We start from the raw sequence: 18,065 nt of genomic DNA on the forward strand, positions 1-18,065 counted from the left end.
TGCCCCTGTTTTATTGTAACGTTTTTTCACTTTTCGCCTTATTGTTCATGTTGATGTTAATGTTATTGCACCATTGTTTCTTGTAAACCGATATGATATGATTGGTATCATGAATGTCGGTATAAAAAAGCAATAAATAAATAAATCTTGCACCGCCTTTCGTTTCTCCTCGGAAGTGCATGGGGAGATCAGAAACCAGTCCCGAAGACAATGTGCAAAATCTAAAGCGTAACCTTGTCTTATCACGGTAAGGACCCACTGGTCAGACGTTAATTTGGCCCATTCATCGTAAAAAAGCGACAGTCTTCCCCCCACGACCGGTACCGAGGAATGGACCAGCTACATTTCATTGCGAGGACTTAACTCCAGGAGCAGACTGGGGGTTACTAGATCTATCGAAACGTCGGCCTCGAAAGGACTGAGACCATGATTGCTGCCTGTTCGAAGTTTGTCGAAAAGAGGAACCAGTAGACTGGGGCGTTCGGAATCTCAGATTCCCACGGAAGCGAGACAGAGTAGAAAGGAGCCCCTCGACTTGGGCCAATCTTCTCCAGGTTCCTAAGGTGGATGCGGTGGTGTCAGCGGTCACCAAGAAGACCACCATCTTGGTCACGGGAGCGACAGCCCTCAAGGACCTGCAGGATAGAAAGTTGGAACTTCAACGCAAGAAGATATTTGAAGTTTCGGCACTGGGAGTGCGAGCTGCCATGTGCAGCAGTTTTTCTTTGCGTGCGGGCCTTCGCTGGGTGAAGCAACTGCAGACCAACGCCGATCTTTCTGAGGGGGAGGCTCTCCAGGCCGGTCGTCTGGAGGCTGCAGTCGCTTATAGTGCGGATGCTCTTTACGATCTATTGCGGACTTTGGCCAGGTCCATGGTGTCGGCTGTCTCTGCTCGCAGACGTCTGTGGTAACAGAACTGGTCTGCGGATGTTTCTTCCGAGGCTCAGCTACGTTCGTTGCCTTTTAAGGGCAAGTTGCTTTTTGGAAAGGACTTGGAGGACAGGATTCAGATTAATCCTGTCCTCCAAAATGGCTTCCGTTCCCGCGCTCAGCGGGAACGGATCAGGAGAAGAGACTCGTGGTCCAGCAACCACCATAGGAGCCCTGTGCGCACTATGCCTACCATCCCGGGGTGTAGCGGAGGTTCCCCCCCCCCCCCCCCCACCGGGGAGACAAGACGAACAAAGGCCATCCCAAGATAGTCACACGCACGGCATGCCGAGCTCCGCAGCATCATGAGGGAAAGAAAAATCAACCCGAAGTGGCGAAAAACGGCAGTGAAGTGACCGGTCACAGCAGTGAGGGAAGGGAGAGTCGGAGCACCAAATTCAAAACTTTCAAAAAAAATTATTTTTTCAACAAAAACTTTCCCGGTAGTCTTCTCAGGGTCCTGGTTCTTCTGGGATGAGTGAGCCGGGCTCCCTGGTATCACACCCAGAGCTGCTTGCAAGTGGCAATAGGGCCCTCGACCCTTACCAGCAGCTGTCTCAAGCACCAGGAGGGATGGTCCCCTCAGGATCTAACAACCCCCTGGGAGGCTGAAGAAATCTTCCTTGTCACTGGTTTTTTTTTTGGAGCCTAAGTATAATTTAAAGAAACAAACCCTCTAACTTTGTCTTTTTTTTTTTTATACTAAGTAATTGGTATAGACTGTAGGTTTTGCACCTCCACCATCTTCTGGAGACAGAGAAATACTGACGGGCCTTAGGAAATACGGCAGAGTTTGTTAAAACTTCTCTGTCTCCATCTGCTGGAGGGGAGGCAAAACCCAGAAGTCTGGACTGATCCTGGTATGTACAGGGAATTTGTATTAGTGTGCATACTACTCTTTCCACATCACTTACTCTTTTCAGTTATGTCCATATTACTTTCGTGTACATACTAAAGAAGGTGGCATACTAGCATTGACAAGCTAGAATCTAACTCACTTTAAAAAGCTCCCTGACCCTGATGGTCTATCATTCATTGTTCATGCAGTGGCCTGGATCAAGACAGATCTTATCTATCCAATTCTCATATTTTCAAATCTCTTCCCCTTTTACTCCCATAATCATTACATTACAGGCTAGAATAGTGTTCCTTAACCCTGTACTGAAGGCATACCTATCTGATTTGGGTTTCAGGCTATCTACAGTAGTTATGCTTGAGATATTTATATAGTTTTGCATACCTCAGTGTATCTAATACATGAAAATTTCTCTCAGACTTAATTTTGCTGATCAGAAAATCAGACTGGTTAGGTGTGCCTCATGGGCTGGGTTGAGCAACAGTGATCTAGAAAACAGTCTTTACATGATTTCAAATATCTCTGACATTTACTTTGTTTTTAGTATGCATTATCCTTAATATGGAAATGCATGTGCTATTATTGCTTTCGTACAAAAGGGGAGCCAGTTTAGGGGAGAGCTGCACTTTAAATAATGGAGAAATTAAAAAGTGAAAAACCTAGTAATATCTGCAAAATTTCCAAAACTCCTGCACTCTTTTTATACAAGTTGATGAATTTGTTTGTCAGAATAATGTAATACAAACACACAGACTGGGCCAGCCTCATGGCTCAAGCTGCAATACATTGATCCCCGTCATTAGGGCCTGTCGGTCTGTAATGCATTCAGGCCCAGGGGAAGTGGCTGCTGCTAGAATGGGGTCCTAGGCTGGCCAAAAAGCAGTGCTGAGTATACTGCTCCTCCAGAATATTGAAAAGCAGGGGTGCCAGAGGTGTTAGTGATGGAGGGGGAACAAGAAAATAAACACCACAAAACAAAACCCTGTAGAAAAACTCCAAACTTTAGTCATTTAATTAAATTCTCTTACAGTTATTTCTATCAAGCTTTGCTTTTTGACTTATTTGGACAGAGTCAATAATTAGTATAATTTATAGGAAATGGGATTTCACAAAATACTCACTTCTTATTCTTTTTAATACTTTATTCTATAAAACAAATAAAATACAAGCTGTAAAACACTGAAGATTAAGTGACAAATGGGGAAGTATAAACTTTTCTACAAAACAGAATAAAATGCTACATGATGCTGCTTGAATTCTATATTAGAAAAAGGGTACTGTCAAATATAGATGGCATTACCTGAACCTTGAGATACAGGTTTTGGAGCTCCTGCTGATGTGACCTGAGCTTTTGTTAGGGTCTGCACAGGCTGAGCGACAATGGCGGTACCACCTCCACTCATCACGGCTTTTGCTACTCCCTGGGCTACAACCTGCTTTGGTCCAACAGTTTTTGCAACAGAAGAGCTGGATTTTGCTACCAGTATCTGACCACCAATGGCTACAGCTTGTTTCACAGCTGAATGAACAGCAGCGCCACCTGCAATTCCAACAACCTGCAATTAAAGTGAGCTAGTAAGTAATCTGGTCAGCATATCACTGTTACTTTATCAGCATGCCAACTTGTTTTCCTTGTAGTGGAATATAAAAAACCTGCACAATATTCTGTCCTAGATCCCATCAATAAAAAAAACAGAACAAAGTCAATTTTGTTACGGTTCTGCAGCACTTGCACATGGCACACCGTCATATTAGGCTGAGGAAACCACAAAATTCCAATTTATCTTTGGATGAAAAACTGATTCTAGGGATCATTCTAGGAAGTTATAGTCACCAGAAAATATTCTAAATGCTGTTAAATGACCTGTAATGGGTTTCTTCTAGGCTCTAAAGAGAGGAATGAGAGCAAAATGCTGGATTATACTGTAAATGTTGGTAGAACTAGCTAGTAGCTGGGCCTTTCCAGTAGGTTTCAAGTACAGTAATAATTAAAAACCCTACTGGAAAAACAGGAGCTCACATATTTGGGTCTGTCTGACAGGCTACACAGAATATCCAGGAGGCTGGATGTTCAGGCAACAGCCACACCAGTACTGCTAACTATTTAGAGACTACATGTGAAGAAATGCATGATGTGCCATGCAGAATCTAAGCCTAATTAGATACATGCAGAAATTGAAGTAACCAATACCCATACAAAATCATCATAGTGCATAAAATTAGTAGACAGTAGTACAAAGTAAACAGTGCTAGAATGATTGGTTGAAGGCAATATTGAAAAATGGAACTTTTAGCACTCTTTTAGATAGACCATGAATATTAGAAATTAGAGGAGGAAGGACACACTTGATTCCAGAGGTAGGGCACTAGAATTGAAAAAACAAAAAAAACAAAAAACAAAATCAGAAAAAATTCTTACATGCGGTTAAAGAAGAACAGATTTAAAGAAGGATAATGGCTAGAAATCGTGACAGATAGGGAGAAGATCATCTGTGAAAACATTTGAAGTCTGTATAGAAACTTTGAAGCAGCAGCAGTATTTGATCACGTGTCATTGTCCTTTATCTGGTGTTAGAATTTAGAATTAAAGATGACAGAAAGCTAAGAACAAGCATTCTATGTTAGACTGTGGCACAAAGGCTGGGATTAGGGAAGTTCCCTTGTCAAAGTATATGATCCTTTGGAGTCTGGGGTACAGCTCTGGGCCCTACTGTTGAAAAACAAAAGTTGAAAGGGAAGAGAAATACATTAAATGGTCAGATAAGAATCTTGTGTAAATATTTACCACAATACAACTAAAAAAAAGAACAGCATTGGAAGCTGCAGAAACAACAGTTTCACCATGTGCAAAAGAGAGCAAAGCTGAAGAAAGCAGTTTATTAGTCACACAAGTGGATGACATGACAGCATCCTACACCAGATAGACAACTATGCCATATCTTCCTGGAAAGATTTAAAGGCCTATACTGCACATAGACAACAGTTCCACACTGCTCCAGTCCTGTGACTCCCCTTAACACAGATTTGACAGAGAGAGGACTATTGGAGAAATTACTTACCTGTTAATTTCATTTTCCTTAGTGTAGACAGATGGACTCAGGACCAATGGGTATACTGTACTCCTGATAGAGTTGGATACGGATCAGATTTCAATCTGACGTCAGCCCTAGTACAAATACCCCTGCAGGAAGTACAGCTCTTCAGTATTCTCCTCGAAAAGCATTGGGGATATATGTATGACTGAATAATTTGAATAACTTGCTTAACTTTATAACTTGGTTAACTTGATTAAATTGAACTGGTTGAATTGGTTATAGCTGGAGACCGCCAGTGCCCTCAACCGAGAAACGTCGACATCTGGTAGGATGGGTGTCCTAGATGAAGGAAAGCATGGCTTACCCTTGAATCACTCGCTCCCGGGGATGTCCCCCGAAAATTCCATGAGTAACGGCAGCCAAGGGTGGGATGTTGAGTCCATCTGTCTACACTAAGGAAAACAAAATTATCAGGTAAGTAATTTCTCTATTTCCTAGCGTGTAGCACATGGAATCAGGACCAATGGGATGTATAACAACTACTCCCAAACCGGGTGGAAGGCTGCCTGTGACCCACTTAGTACTGCCCTTGCAAATGCTGTGTCCGCCCGAGCCTGAACATCCAGGCGGTAAAACCTGGAGAAGGTGCGGATGGAGGACCATGTCGCCGCCATGCAGATCTCGGCAGGTGACAGCATCTTGCCTGGGCTCTAGTAGAATGGGCCTTGACTTGTAAAGGCGGTGGCTTGCCTGCTTCTACGTAGGCCGTCTTGATGACTTCTTTGATCCAGCGGGCTATGGTTGCTCACGAGGCCGCTTCCCCTTGCTTCTTCTCGCTGTGAAGGACGAATAGATGGTCCAACTTTCGTACGGATTCCGACCTTTCCAGGTATCGGACTAGGAGTCTGTCAATGTTGAGATGGCATAGACGTCAAGCCTCTTCCGAATTCTTATGCTCATCAGGCAATGGTAGCGAGATGGTTTGGTTGAGATGGAAGTGGACACCACTTTGGGGCGGAACGACGGAACTGTGCGTAACTGGATAGTTCCCGGGGTGAGTCTGAGGAACGGCTCTCGGCAGGACAGTGCTTGTAGCTTGGATATACGACGGGTTGAACAGACTGCCAGCAGGAAGGCTGTCTTCAATGTTAATAGTCGGAGAAACAGGTTGCAGAGAGGTCTGAAGGAGGTTCCTGCTAGGAAATCTAGGACTAGGTTGAGGTTCCAAAGAGGCACCGGCCACTTTAGGGGTGGTCGGATCTGCTTGACTCCTTTCAGAAAGCGGGAGACATCCGGGTGAGAGGCTATGCTGCTGCTCTCGCTCTTGGTTCCGTAGCATGACAATGCGGCCACCTGTATCTTGATGGAGTTGAGAGAATCCCTTCTGTAGGCCGTTCTGCAGGAATTCCAAAATCGCAGGAATTTTGACTGAGCGTGGTATGTCGTCATGGTCCTCGCACCAGGCTTCGAATACTCTCCAAATCCTTATGTATGTTAAGGATGTGGAGAACTTGCGTGCTCGGAGTAGGGTATCAATTACTGCCCCCGAGTATCCGCTCCTCCTTAGGCGAGTACTCTCAATGGCCAGACTGTAAGAGAATTGAGCTGGATCCTCGTGGAGGATCGGTCCCTGTTGGAGCAGATCTCTATGCGGAGGTAGTGGCAGGGGGTTCCCTGTCAGCATTCTTCGCATGTCTGCGTACCACGGTCTTCTTGGCCAGTCCGGAGTCACTAGAAGTACTGGTCCCCTGTGGTGTTCTATCTTGTGGATGATTGCGCCCAATAGGGGCCAAAGCAGGAAGGTGTATAACAGAGTTTCCTGTGGCCAGGACTGTACCAGGGTATCGATTCCCTGGGACTGGGGTTCCCGTCTGCGGTTGAAGAAACTGGGTACTTGAGCGTTGGACCGGTTTGCCAGGAGGTCCATGGTTGCTGTTCCCCAACGGTTTACTATCAATTGGAATGCTGTGGTCGACAGCCTCCATTCTCCTGGATCTAGACTCTCTCTGCTGAGGTAGTCCATAGCGACGTTGTCTTTCCCGGCAATGTGGACGGTCGAAATCTCTTGAAGATTCACTTCCGCCCATGACATTAGGAGGTCTATTTCCAGAGACACCTGCTGGCTTCTGGTTCCTCCCCGACGGTTGATGAAGGTCACTGTTGTGGTGTTGTCAGACATTACTCTGACCACTTTGTCTCGGAGTCTGTGAACGAACCTTAGGCAGGCTAGTCTGACTGCCCGGGCTTCTAGGCGATTGATGTTCCATCCCGACTCTTCTTCGTTCCATTGCCCTTGCGCGGTTAGCTCCTGGCAGTGTGATCCCCATCCTCGTAGGCTGGCATCCGTGGTGAGTAGAATCCAGGTTGGTGAGGATAGTCTCGTTCCCTGGCTCAGATGGGCTTCTTGTAGCCACCATAGTAGTTTGGCCCGAACTCTGTTCGGGAGCTGAAGCCGTACGGTGTAATTCTGGGACAGTGGATTCCATTGTGATAGTAGTGAGCATTGTAGGGGTCTCATGTAAGCTCATGCCCATGGCACTACTTCCAGTGTGGATGCCATGAGGCCAAGAACTTGTAGGTAATCCCATGCTGTGGGGCGAAGTTCGCTCAACAGGGTTCGTAACTGGGTCATCAGTTTTGATCTCCTTGTCGGTGTCTTGTTTGGTGTCGAACCGGACTCCCAAGTATTCTAGAGATTGGGAGGGCTGCAGGCAGCTCTTGTTTGTGTTGACCACCCACCCGAGGCTCTCCAGTAGAGTTTTGACTCTGTTGGTTGCCTGGTGGCTTTCCTCTGGGGATTTCGCTCTGATCAGCCAATCGTCTAGATAAGGGTGCACATGGATTTCTTCCTTCCTCAGTGTTACCACCACCACTATGATCTTGGTGAATGTCCGGGGTGCAGTGGCTAACCCGAAAGGTAGTGCCCGGAACTGGTAGTGATGGTCCAGGATCGAGAAGCGTAGAAAACGCTGATGCTCTTGATGGATCGGAATATGTAGGTAGGCTTCCGACAGATCCAGGGATGTAAGAAACTCTCCCAGTTTTATCGCCCTTATTATCAAGCGTAGGGTTTCCATGCGAAGTGAGGAATCTTCGGTGATGGTTGACTGCCTTGAGGTCCAGGATGGGTCTGAATGCTCCTTCTTTCTTGGGGATGATAAAATAGATGGAATAATGTCCAGTATTTATTTGTTGTGGAGGCACCACTGTTATAGCCTCAAAGGCTAGTAATCTGGTCAATGTAGCTTCCACTGCCATCCTCTTGGAAGGGTCGTGGCAGGGAGATTCCACAAACTTGTCCGGAGGGAGGTGGTGGAAATCCAGTTAATATCCCCCTCGAATGATGGATAGGACCCACTTGTCCAAAGTTATCTTGACCCATCTTTGGTAGAATAGGGCAAGTCTGCCCCCTATGGCTTCTTCCTTTGGATGGGTCAGCTGATTTTCATTGTGAGGTGCGGCTGGGGCCTGGGCCCGAGCTGGCTCCCCTTTTGTTGTGCTTGTTCCAAAAGGACTGGCTCCGGCCTGCGGGGCGGGCCACTTGATATGAGCTTCTATATGGGTTGAAGCGCTGTGATCCTCTGCCCCTGGAGGTCCAGGGGAAGGATCGCTGGTTTCTCTTATTCCTGTCTTCCGGTAGCCACGGCAGTGGGGACTCACCCCATTTGTTGGCTAGTTTCTCTAGTTCGCTTCCGAACAGGAGTGTTCCCTTGAAAGGCATCCTTGTGAGTCTCATTTTTGAGGATGCGTCGGTCGACCAGTTTCGGAGCCAGATTTGTCTTCTGGCTGCCATGGCGGATGACATTCCTTTAGCTGCTGTGTGTACCAGATCAGAAGCGGCGTCCGCGAGGAATGATACTGCTGGTTCCAGGGCCTCCCCAGGAGTGTTGTTCCTGGTCTGTGCTAAACAGGCGCATGTCACCACGGCACAGCAGGCTGCGATCTGTAAAGACATAGTGGAGACATCAAAGGACTGTGAGGATAGATTCCAGACGTTTGTCTTGAGCATTGTTGAGTGCTGCTCCTCTCTCCACCGGGATAGTAGTGCGCTTCAAGACTGCGCAGACCATGGCATCCACTTTCGGACATGCCAGGAGATCTTTGGCGGCTGGGTCCAGAGGGTACATGGCTGCCAGAGCCTGGCCCCCTTTGAATGTAGTTTCTGAGGCATCCCATTCCAGGCCAATTAGTTGCTGGACGGCTTGTAATAGTGGGAAATGGCAGGAGGTCTGACGGAGTCTCTCTAATAGTGGGTTCGTCTTAGGTTCCCCTGAGGCACTTGTGCCCGGAATGGCAAGCTCTTTTAAGCTGTCTATGACCAGGTCTGGAAGCTCGTCCTTGGTGAAGAAGCGTCTCATGGTTTGGTGGGGTTCTGTCCCCGGATTGAGTTCCCCTTCCTCCAGGAGTTCTGAATCGTCAGATGAGTTGTCCACGTCCCCGAAAGTGGAGCTTCTGGGTGGTGGGATCACTTCCCTGGGCATAGAGGGTCCCTGCATGTTGAGGTCCTCTGGTGGAGCCTGTGGCCGTATTATAGGAGGCCCCGGTTGCATGTGGACGAAGGTATGCAGACCTTTGAAGAATTCCACCCAGGAGATAGATGCTGGGTCTAGACTAAGGGGCGCCGTTGTCCCTGGGGAGCCCCGTTTGAGGGGGGATCCCACTGTGTAATGCTAGATCCGGCGTACTGCTCGAGAGGCTGGAGCCCGGTACCGGCTGTGGAGGGCCATGAGTTGGGTCCCCTAGGGCCTCTTCGCACTGATACACAGGGCCGTGGCCTCCTCATGCTGTGCAGCTCTAATGTGGCATGCTGGGCAAAGGCCCTGAGCTTTGAGTTTATTTTCCGGTGGTGCCATGGCTTGTGCGCGTAAAATACAGCTGTGCGCTCAATTGTGCGTGTAGGCTTGGTGCGCGTTCAGGGAGATGTGTGCGCTGTTGTGCGCAGAGGTCGAAATTATGCGCCCAGCACAGAAAGCGCATGGCTATGCGCGTCGCTTGTGTGCACAAGGTATTTGTGCGCACGGCTCGCCTCTGTGCGCACAGATCGAAACGATGGACAGGGCGGCGAACAGAGCAAAATGGTGACGGCGACCACGCGGACAATATGGTGACCACCTCGGAGGGTCTCCATGTGGGAGGACCCTCGGATCTGACCGGGGTATAGCCCTGCTAGGGCAGATCAACCCGGTGGCACTGGTCCCGACTGGTAACCTGTGCGGCTCCTCGAGCTTCGGAGACCGGAGACTTTTAAATAGATTTCTACCTTACCTTGTCTCGGTGCTTCCCTGTCTCGTTCCTGGTGGTCTCAGGCTGCAGGGCGAGGGAAAATACCTTCACTGCCGCGCTCGGGGTTGCACCCGCTGCCTTTCAGCCTCACCTGATGTCAGGGGCTAGGACCCCGCCGAGGGTCAGCTGCCAGACCGAGGCTTACCTCCGAGGGACCGCGGAAATCATCTTGGGAAATCTCAACTGGGGGAGGGACCCAATGGGTGTCACCGCAGGAGAGCGGGGCTCGTCTGTAGAGGTAAGATTTCATCTTAATTTGGTTTTCTTTGGTAAAATTACTCTGCTGTGCTAGCGTTCATAGTCCCTAACTGCTATGGAGATGGAAAATACTGAAGAGCTGCACTTCCTGCAGGGGTATATGTACTAGGGCTGACGTCAGATTTAAATCTGATCCGCTCTAACTGCTATCAGGAGTACACTATACCCATTGGTCCTGAGTCCATCTGCTACACGCTAGGAAAAAAAAAGGTCTGTGTGACTGGTGAATTGCTCTTTTTAGAAAATACTCAATACAGGTAAGCAACTTTGTTTTCTCTGAAGATAAGCAGGATCACTAGCTCATCACAAGTGGTATTCCTTAGCTAAAAATATAAAAGAGGGGATTGGGGATAATGCCAACAGGCAGGAAAACATTTTTGCTGAACTGAAATCCTTTTTGTTTTGAGTAATTTTTTCATACCATGGAATACAATCTAAATAATAAAATGATCCCTTCCAGGCCCAGAGTTGGGTTCTACCGCTGAAAAAGACTGTGCCGAACAGAGAGCAAATCTACTGTCCCATCAAGAGACTGGGATATTGTGTAGACTGAACTTCAATTTGCAAAGCTCCTCAGTGGAGACAGACCTTAGATGGGCAAATCTGTGTTGCTATGGCCTTAGGTATTATGGGCCTTGATATGCCCCTCTCAGGTCAGGTTTGCTTAAACATAACAAAAGGAGATGCAAGTTCAAAATTGTCCGTTTTGTCACTGCACTCCCAGACCTAATAGAATTAAAAAAATAAATAAATAAAGTGTACTTTCTAGGAACCTAGTCCTGTCTAAGTAGAAGGCAACAGCTCTTACAATCCAGAGAATGCAAGAATATTTAACCTCTGGAGACCATATCTCAAAAAGGATAGACACAGGATGGAAGCGTGACCAAAACGGTATGAGGTCTGTTTCAGAAGACCTAGGAGGAGAGGCTGAAGGATCCTAAATATGTATATTCTGGAGTAGAGAAGGTACAGGGGAGATATGATACAGACCTTCAGATATCTGAAAGGTATTAATGATGCACAAACATCAAATGTTTTCCGTTGGAAAGGAAACTGTACAAGTAAGGGGAATGATATGAAACTCCGAGGGGGGGGGGGGGAGGGAGGAATTACTCAGAACCAACATCTGGAAATATTTTTTCTCAGATAGGGTGGTGGATGCCTGGAATGCCATCATGGAAGAGGTAGTGAAGGCGAGAACAGTAAATGAATTCAAAAAGGTATGGGATAAATATGCCCTAAAATCTCAAGGATGGAAATGAAGAATGGGGTAACCTATGTTAACATTAAGTGTAACACTTCTAAGATCAAGTGATGTGCTGAGCTGTGAGGATGCTTTTTCCCTCTAGCTCCCAGGCCCACTCCATCCATCGTGGCCCAACAGAGCGCATACCACAAATACAGCCTTCAAGCCACTCAGCATGACGTAGTGTATGTCCACCATCAGTTCCTGGTGCAGATCCTCGCCCGGGATGACCACCAAGAGCGGGAGAAGAGACAAAGGCAAGCCGAAAGCCCCGGACTCGAAAATGGCGCCTATCAGTGACAGTGAGTCGCACGCGTCTCCGGCCCCACTAGCTATCTCAGATATCAAAGACCCTATCAAAGAAGCCATAGATGAGAAATGGGCTCAAATTAACTCCCAACTAGGAGAAGTTCGAGAATCGCTCTCTGCCCTACAGCCTCGGCTGGAGCAAGTTGAGACCCGACTCTCAGCTTTAGAAGATGGCGTGGCGGCACACTCGGCAAACATGGCCGCCCTTGCTAAACAAATAGCTGCCTTGCAACAGAAAGTAGAGGATCTCGAGAACAGGGCTCGGAGGGACAATCTCCGTTTTATGGGCTTTCCTGAGGAAGTCGAGGAAAATTCCCTGTGTACTCTGCTAGAAAATTGGCTTCCCGAAGCGCTAGACCTTTCTCAGCTGAGGGGGAAATTAACCATCGAATGGGCCCATCGACTGGAGATGAAGAGCACGAACAAGGGACAGCCACGCATCATAATCGCTAAGATTCTAAACTCGGCGCACAAAATGATGATCTGGAGCGCCACGAGGAACAAACCCTCCATAGCTTACCAGGGACACCCAATTCGGTGTTCCAGGACTTCTCAGCCTCGGTCTCCGATGCCCGTAAGAGCTTTTCTTCATTCTGCACGACGCTCCATAATCGGGGTGTGAAATTCTCTTTGCAATATCCGGCGAGACTATGTGTTTGGGTAGCCGACCAAAGTCATCTTTTTGATTCTCCAGCGAAAGCCCAGGCATTTATAGCCACACTAAAGAACTGATTGGTCTTAGCTACCCCGAAACGGGATAGGAAACGGTGAGGGATCGCCTAACTGGAAGGAACTTTTTGACTAGTGGAGGGTTTTTTAGTTTTTTTGTTGTTCCAGAGGTAACTCTGCCACATGTGGATAAGTTTGGGGGCAGTTCTACACACATTGGATTTTGAGGTGCCCAACGCACTGGTGATGATTTCAAGCAGCGGGCCCCTCGAACTGCGCAAATGCCGGGACCTAGTGGAGAGCCTGTGAGACGCTCGAGTTGTGCTGGCAGTAGAGTTGTGCTGGCGGCTACGGCTGCTCAATAATATCAGTCGCGGCTTCTTTCTTGTTTTCTAATTTTCCTTTTTTATTATTTTTTTTTCTCTTTTGCTGCCTGCTCAATTTAAGAACATAAGAACATAAGAAAATGCCATACTGGGTCAGACCAAGGGTCCATCAAGCCCAGCATCCTGTTTCCAACAGTGGCCAATCCAGGCCATAAGAACCTGGCAAGTACCCAAAAACTAAGTCTATTCCATGTTACTGTTGCTAATGGCAGTGGCTATTCTCTAAGTGAACTTAATAGCAGGTAATGGACTTCTCCTCCAAGAACTTATCCAATCCTTTTTTAAACACAGCTATACTAACTGCACTGACCACATCCCCTGGTAACAAATTCCAGAGTTTAATTGTGCGTTGAGTAAAAAAGAACTTTCTCCGATTAGTTTTAAATGTGCCCCATGCTAACTTCATGGAGTGCCCCCTAGTCTTTCTACTATCCGAAAGAGTAAATAACCGATTCACATCTACCCGTTCTAGACCTCTCATGATTTTAAAAACCTCTATTATATCCCCCCTCAGTCGTCTCTTCTCCAAGCTGAAAAGTCCTAACCTCTTTAGTCTTTCCTCGTAGGGAAGCTGTTCCATTCCCCTTATCATTTTGGTAGCCCTTCTCTGTACCTTCTCCATCGCAATTATATCTTTTTTGATATGCGGCGACCAGAACTGTACACAGCATTCAAGGTGTGGTCTCACCATGGAGCGATACAGAGGCATTATGACATTTTCCGTTTTATTCACCATTCCCTTTCTAATAATTCCCAACATTCTGTTTGCTTTTTTGACTGCCGCAGCACACTGAACCGACGATTTCAATGTGTTATCCACTATGACACCTAGATCTCTTTCTTGGGTTGTAGCACCTAATATGGAACCTAACATTGTGTAATTATAGCATGGGTTATTTTTCCCTATATGCATTACCTTGCACTTATCCACATTAAATTTCATCTGCCATTTGGATGCCCAATTTTCCAGCTTCACAAGGTCTTCCTGCAATTTATCACAATCTGCTTGTGCTTTAACTACTCTGAACAATTTTGTGTCATCTGCAAATTTGATTATCTCACTCGTCGTATTTCTTTCCAGATCATTTATAAATATATTGAAAAGTAAGGGTCCCAATACAGATCCCTGAGGCACTCCACTGTCCACTCCCTTCCACTGAGAAAATTGTCCATTTAATCCTACTCTCTGTTTCCTGTCTTTTAGCCAGTTTGCAATCCACGAAAGGACATCGCCACCTATCCCATGACTTTTTACTTTTCCTAGAAGCCTCTCATGAGGAACTTTGTCAAACGCCTTCTGAAAATCCAAGTATACTATATCTACCGGTTCACCTTTATCCACATGTTTATTAACTCCTTCAAAAAAGTGACTATTTGACAAGGAGTCCCCTAACTATCTAAAAGGTGGGTGCTGTTGACTGATCGTATAGACTGGGGGCTGGGCGACTCATCTATTTCTGAGCCTTCTGAGGCGGTCATAGCTCACCGGTCTTACTGGAGCAATTTATCCCGCGTCAGCTCTAAATTTGAGGTGGGACTCCCTTTACTTTTTTTTTTTTGTTGTTTACGCTGAGCTGGACATCTAGCGTGCATTTCCCCTCTGGACACGCCTCTTAATTCGCACAACCGTCGGGGCTCCCCGTGGACCTTTAAGGAGCATTCGAGAGGAAAATCGGGGGCCCAGTCTGTCCGATAACCTGACTTACGACTCCTTCATCTATTGTGTTGGTTCTACAGTATCTTTTCTGCCTTTTTCCTCTCATTCATTTGCCAGCTTGAAGACTTAGACGCTCCGCTGCAACAGATACCCTCTGCAGCACAAGGCTGGGTACAGGAGGCAGACTCTCTGAACTGGGGAGGGTACGCTAGGCCCACCCACGGGCCTCCTTGAATTGTTAATTTCATCTGCTTCATTGTTTATCTATGTTGCCTCTGTTCACTGGTTAATTCAGATTGGTCAATTTTATAATGTTTCATGTACTGTCATTGGAGTGGGCCTGGTCACGTCAAACGAGATCTCTGAGCCTTCTTAGTTGAAGGCAATGGCTTGGGGAAATAGGGAATTTAGGTTCAAGGGTATTTTGGGGGTGCATGGGACATGGGAGGGGGGACAGGGGGGATGGGGGAGGGTGGGGGTGATTTGAAGGATGGGATAGGGTATAATTTTCCATCTTACAGCAAGACGAATTTGAAGATTTTTCCTCCAAGTTCTTGTAAAAGTAGCCTAGCCCAGAAATTGCTGGCCAAAATACTGGCTGATAGACTAGCTGTTATCCTAACCACTCTCATCAATGAACACCAGGTAGGGTTTGTCCGCAAGCGATATGCTCTGGCTAATATTCGCACCGTGTTGACTGCCATGACCATAGGTCAACAAATGGCATCCCCCTACTTGGCTATTAGTTTTGACGCCGAAAAGGCGTTTGACAGAGTGGAATGGCGCTCTCTCTTTTTTGTGCTACGCAAGATGGGTTTCGATGGTTTTTTTATACAAGCCCTTAAATTACTATATCAAGATCCACAGGCGTTAATTTGTGCAAACGGGGCCCAGTCTAGCTGGTTTCCAGTGACACGGGGTACGAGACAAGGATGCCAGTTATCTCCCCTACTGTTTATTTTACAATTAGAGCCCCTCTTATTAGCCATAGAAGGTGAGACCGAGATCAGAGGGGTTCGTCTGGGGCCGCATATCTTTAAATGTGTAGCTTTCGCAGATGATCTGCTGGTTTTTGTTACAAGTCCGCATACCTCCTTGACCCCGTTATTACACTTAATAGGGACTTTTGGGGGGGTTTCTGGGCTTAAACTTAATGAAACAAAATCCTCTGCCTTAGTGTTTCCCAACACCGTGCGAACTCAATGGCCGGGTACATTTTCCTTGAAGTGGGCGGGCGATACTATCCATTATTTAGGGGTCTCCCTTCCTTCTGATCCAGACCTGATTTACCAGGTGAATGTGCCAAGATTAATTCGTGACACTCAAACTTTACTGAAAACGTAGGGTAATCTTCCGCTTTAAGTGGTCGAGTGAATCTGTTTAAAATGGTCATCCTGCCAAAATGGTTTATCTTTTCCAAAACTTGCCCTTATGGCTGAAACTCCGAGACCTCGCCATCCTAAACAGTGCCATCCGACGCTTTGTTTGTCGGGGAGGGAAATCTAGGATACCTCTGACCAGGCTACAGGCGGCCAGGGGAGAGGGAGGTTTGGGTTTTCCGGTCCTGGCTTTATATAATATGGCATGTAACTTACGGATCATCCGAGATTGGCTACTGGGCCACTCCCACTTTACTCCTTTGATATCAGATGCGGCAGTCACTTACCCCAGGACTCTTCCTTATGTTTTGCAGTCTCCACCCGCACGCCTTTCCCCTTTTTTATCCCAGTCGGCACTGCTTAAACCCGTCCGCATAACTTGGGTACATCTAGTTAAACTTTTGAAGATTTCTAGAATATGTGCCTCTTATGGGTAATGATGATTTTCTCCCGGGATCTCAATCAACAGTTTTCAGGAATTGGAAATCTAGGGGTCTGATATATGTTGGGCAACTGCTAACCCGGGAGGGACAACTCATAGCCTGGGAAGATCTTCACCAGATGTATGGCCTGGGTGTCACACACTTTCTCATATTTGCAAATCCGTCATTATATCAATGCCTTACCGGCAGACACTAAGCACCCAAATAATTTTACTGCATTGGATCGGGTACTGCATTTTGAGAGTGCAGAAACTCCTTCTTTCTCATTGTATTACAAACACCTGTGTCACGAGACCAGGTTAGATGTGTTTTCTCTTTTGACAACACGCTGGAATCGTGATGGGGATTTTGTGGTGACACACGTCATAATGCAGAAATGTTTTAGGCGAGCAGCCAGGATCTCACCCAACATGTATTATCGAGAGCTGCAATTTAAATTTCTTAGTCGGGCCTATGTGTCCCCTCAAGTGGCATATCAAATTACTCTAGCGCCCTCAGCCGAATGTCCCAGATGTCATGCTGCTCTTGGGACGCTATCTCATGTTTTTTGGACATGCCCCCCAACGCATTGTTTTTGGCGCAAGGTGGCAGATTACATGGCAGATATGCTGGATGTGGTTTTTCCTGTTTCCCCTGTGGCTTTTTTTATTTTTATTTGGGTGTATATCTCCCATCCGGATTCGGGATCCTGGCTCGCGCCTGCTTCTACAAAAAGCTGGGTTAGTGGGGAAAAAAGTAATATTGTCTGTGTGGCGCTCTGTCGATCCTCCCTCCTTTTGGGCTTGGAGGAATCAATTTCATGCCTTGATGAATATGGAGAATTTGGCATCCCGAGAATCCCCAAGACACCAACGACGATTTCTCCAGATTTGGAATTCTTACTTGCAGCATCTGTCACCTCGAGCACATAGTCTGGTTATGAATGACTGATATTAGATGGACTTGGATCTCTTGGAGTACATATAATTTCTTGGTATTGCAATGAATTCGTCTTTTTTGTTTGGTCCAGCGGGGAAATTAGGGGGGGTGGGTAGGGGTCGGGAGGGACAATGGGAGTACATAGCAAGGAGGTCCCTGGACCTGAGCAGGATTTGTTCTATTGTACTCAGGTCAGAACCAAACCTGTTCCACTGTTGTAACTCAGTTGATGTAAGAACAAACCAATAAAAATTGTTTAACCATAAGTGTAACACTTCTGCATGGGGGGGGTAACCTGCATGGAGCGGCAGTTACTACCATAAGCAACTGGTTAGTCAGGCTGGATGGACCATTTAATCTGCTGTCATTACTATGTTACTAAGGCAGACCTGGGCAAGGGGCGGCCCGCGGGCTGAATCCGGCCCGCCTACGGCCTGAATCCGGCCCGCCCACTGCTGAGAGCAGATGGGGAATGAGGCACTGCTGCCTTCCCTTGCAGAGGGAAGGCAGCAGTTCATTCTCCGCTCCCTCGCTCCCCGATTGGCCGGCCAATCGGGGAGCGAGGGAGCGGAGAATGAACTGGTTTTTTTTTTTTTTTTTACAGCGTCCGGGGGGGGGGGGGGGGGGGAGGAGGGAGTGACTCGAGCGAAGGCACGCTGTCCGATTGGCCGGTGCTGGGCAAGCCTTGCCCAGCAC

At 47.1% G+C, this 18,065-nt stretch overlaps 1 protein-coding gene across 12 annotated transcripts in view; it reads right to left on the reverse strand.

Annotated features, from left to right (window-relative positions):
* The window catches only part of YEATS2 (YEATS domain containing 2), a 799,337-nt gene that overhangs the window by 316,390 nt on the left and 464,882 nt on the right, over positions 1-18,065 (reverse strand). For all 12 annotated transcript variants that reach the window (XR_003858765.1, XM_029617009.1, XM_029617017.1 and 9 more), the window contains one exon: positions 3,087-3,342. Coding sequence is in view for 11 of the 12 variants with exons in the window: in XM_029617009.1 (XP_029472869.1) it covers positions 3,087-3,342 (256 nt within the window). In the remaining variant the exon portion in view is untranslated. The remainder of the gene's footprint in view (positions 1-3,086; positions 3,343-18,065) is intronic.

This window comes from Rhinatrema bivittatum, chromosome 9 (assembly GCF_901001135.1).
Source record: "Rhinatrema bivittatum chromosome 9, aRhiBiv1.1, whole genome shotgun sequence".
Taxonomy (NCBI): Eukaryota; Metazoa; Chordata; class Amphibia; order Gymnophiona; family Rhinatrematidae; genus Rhinatrema; species Rhinatrema bivittatum.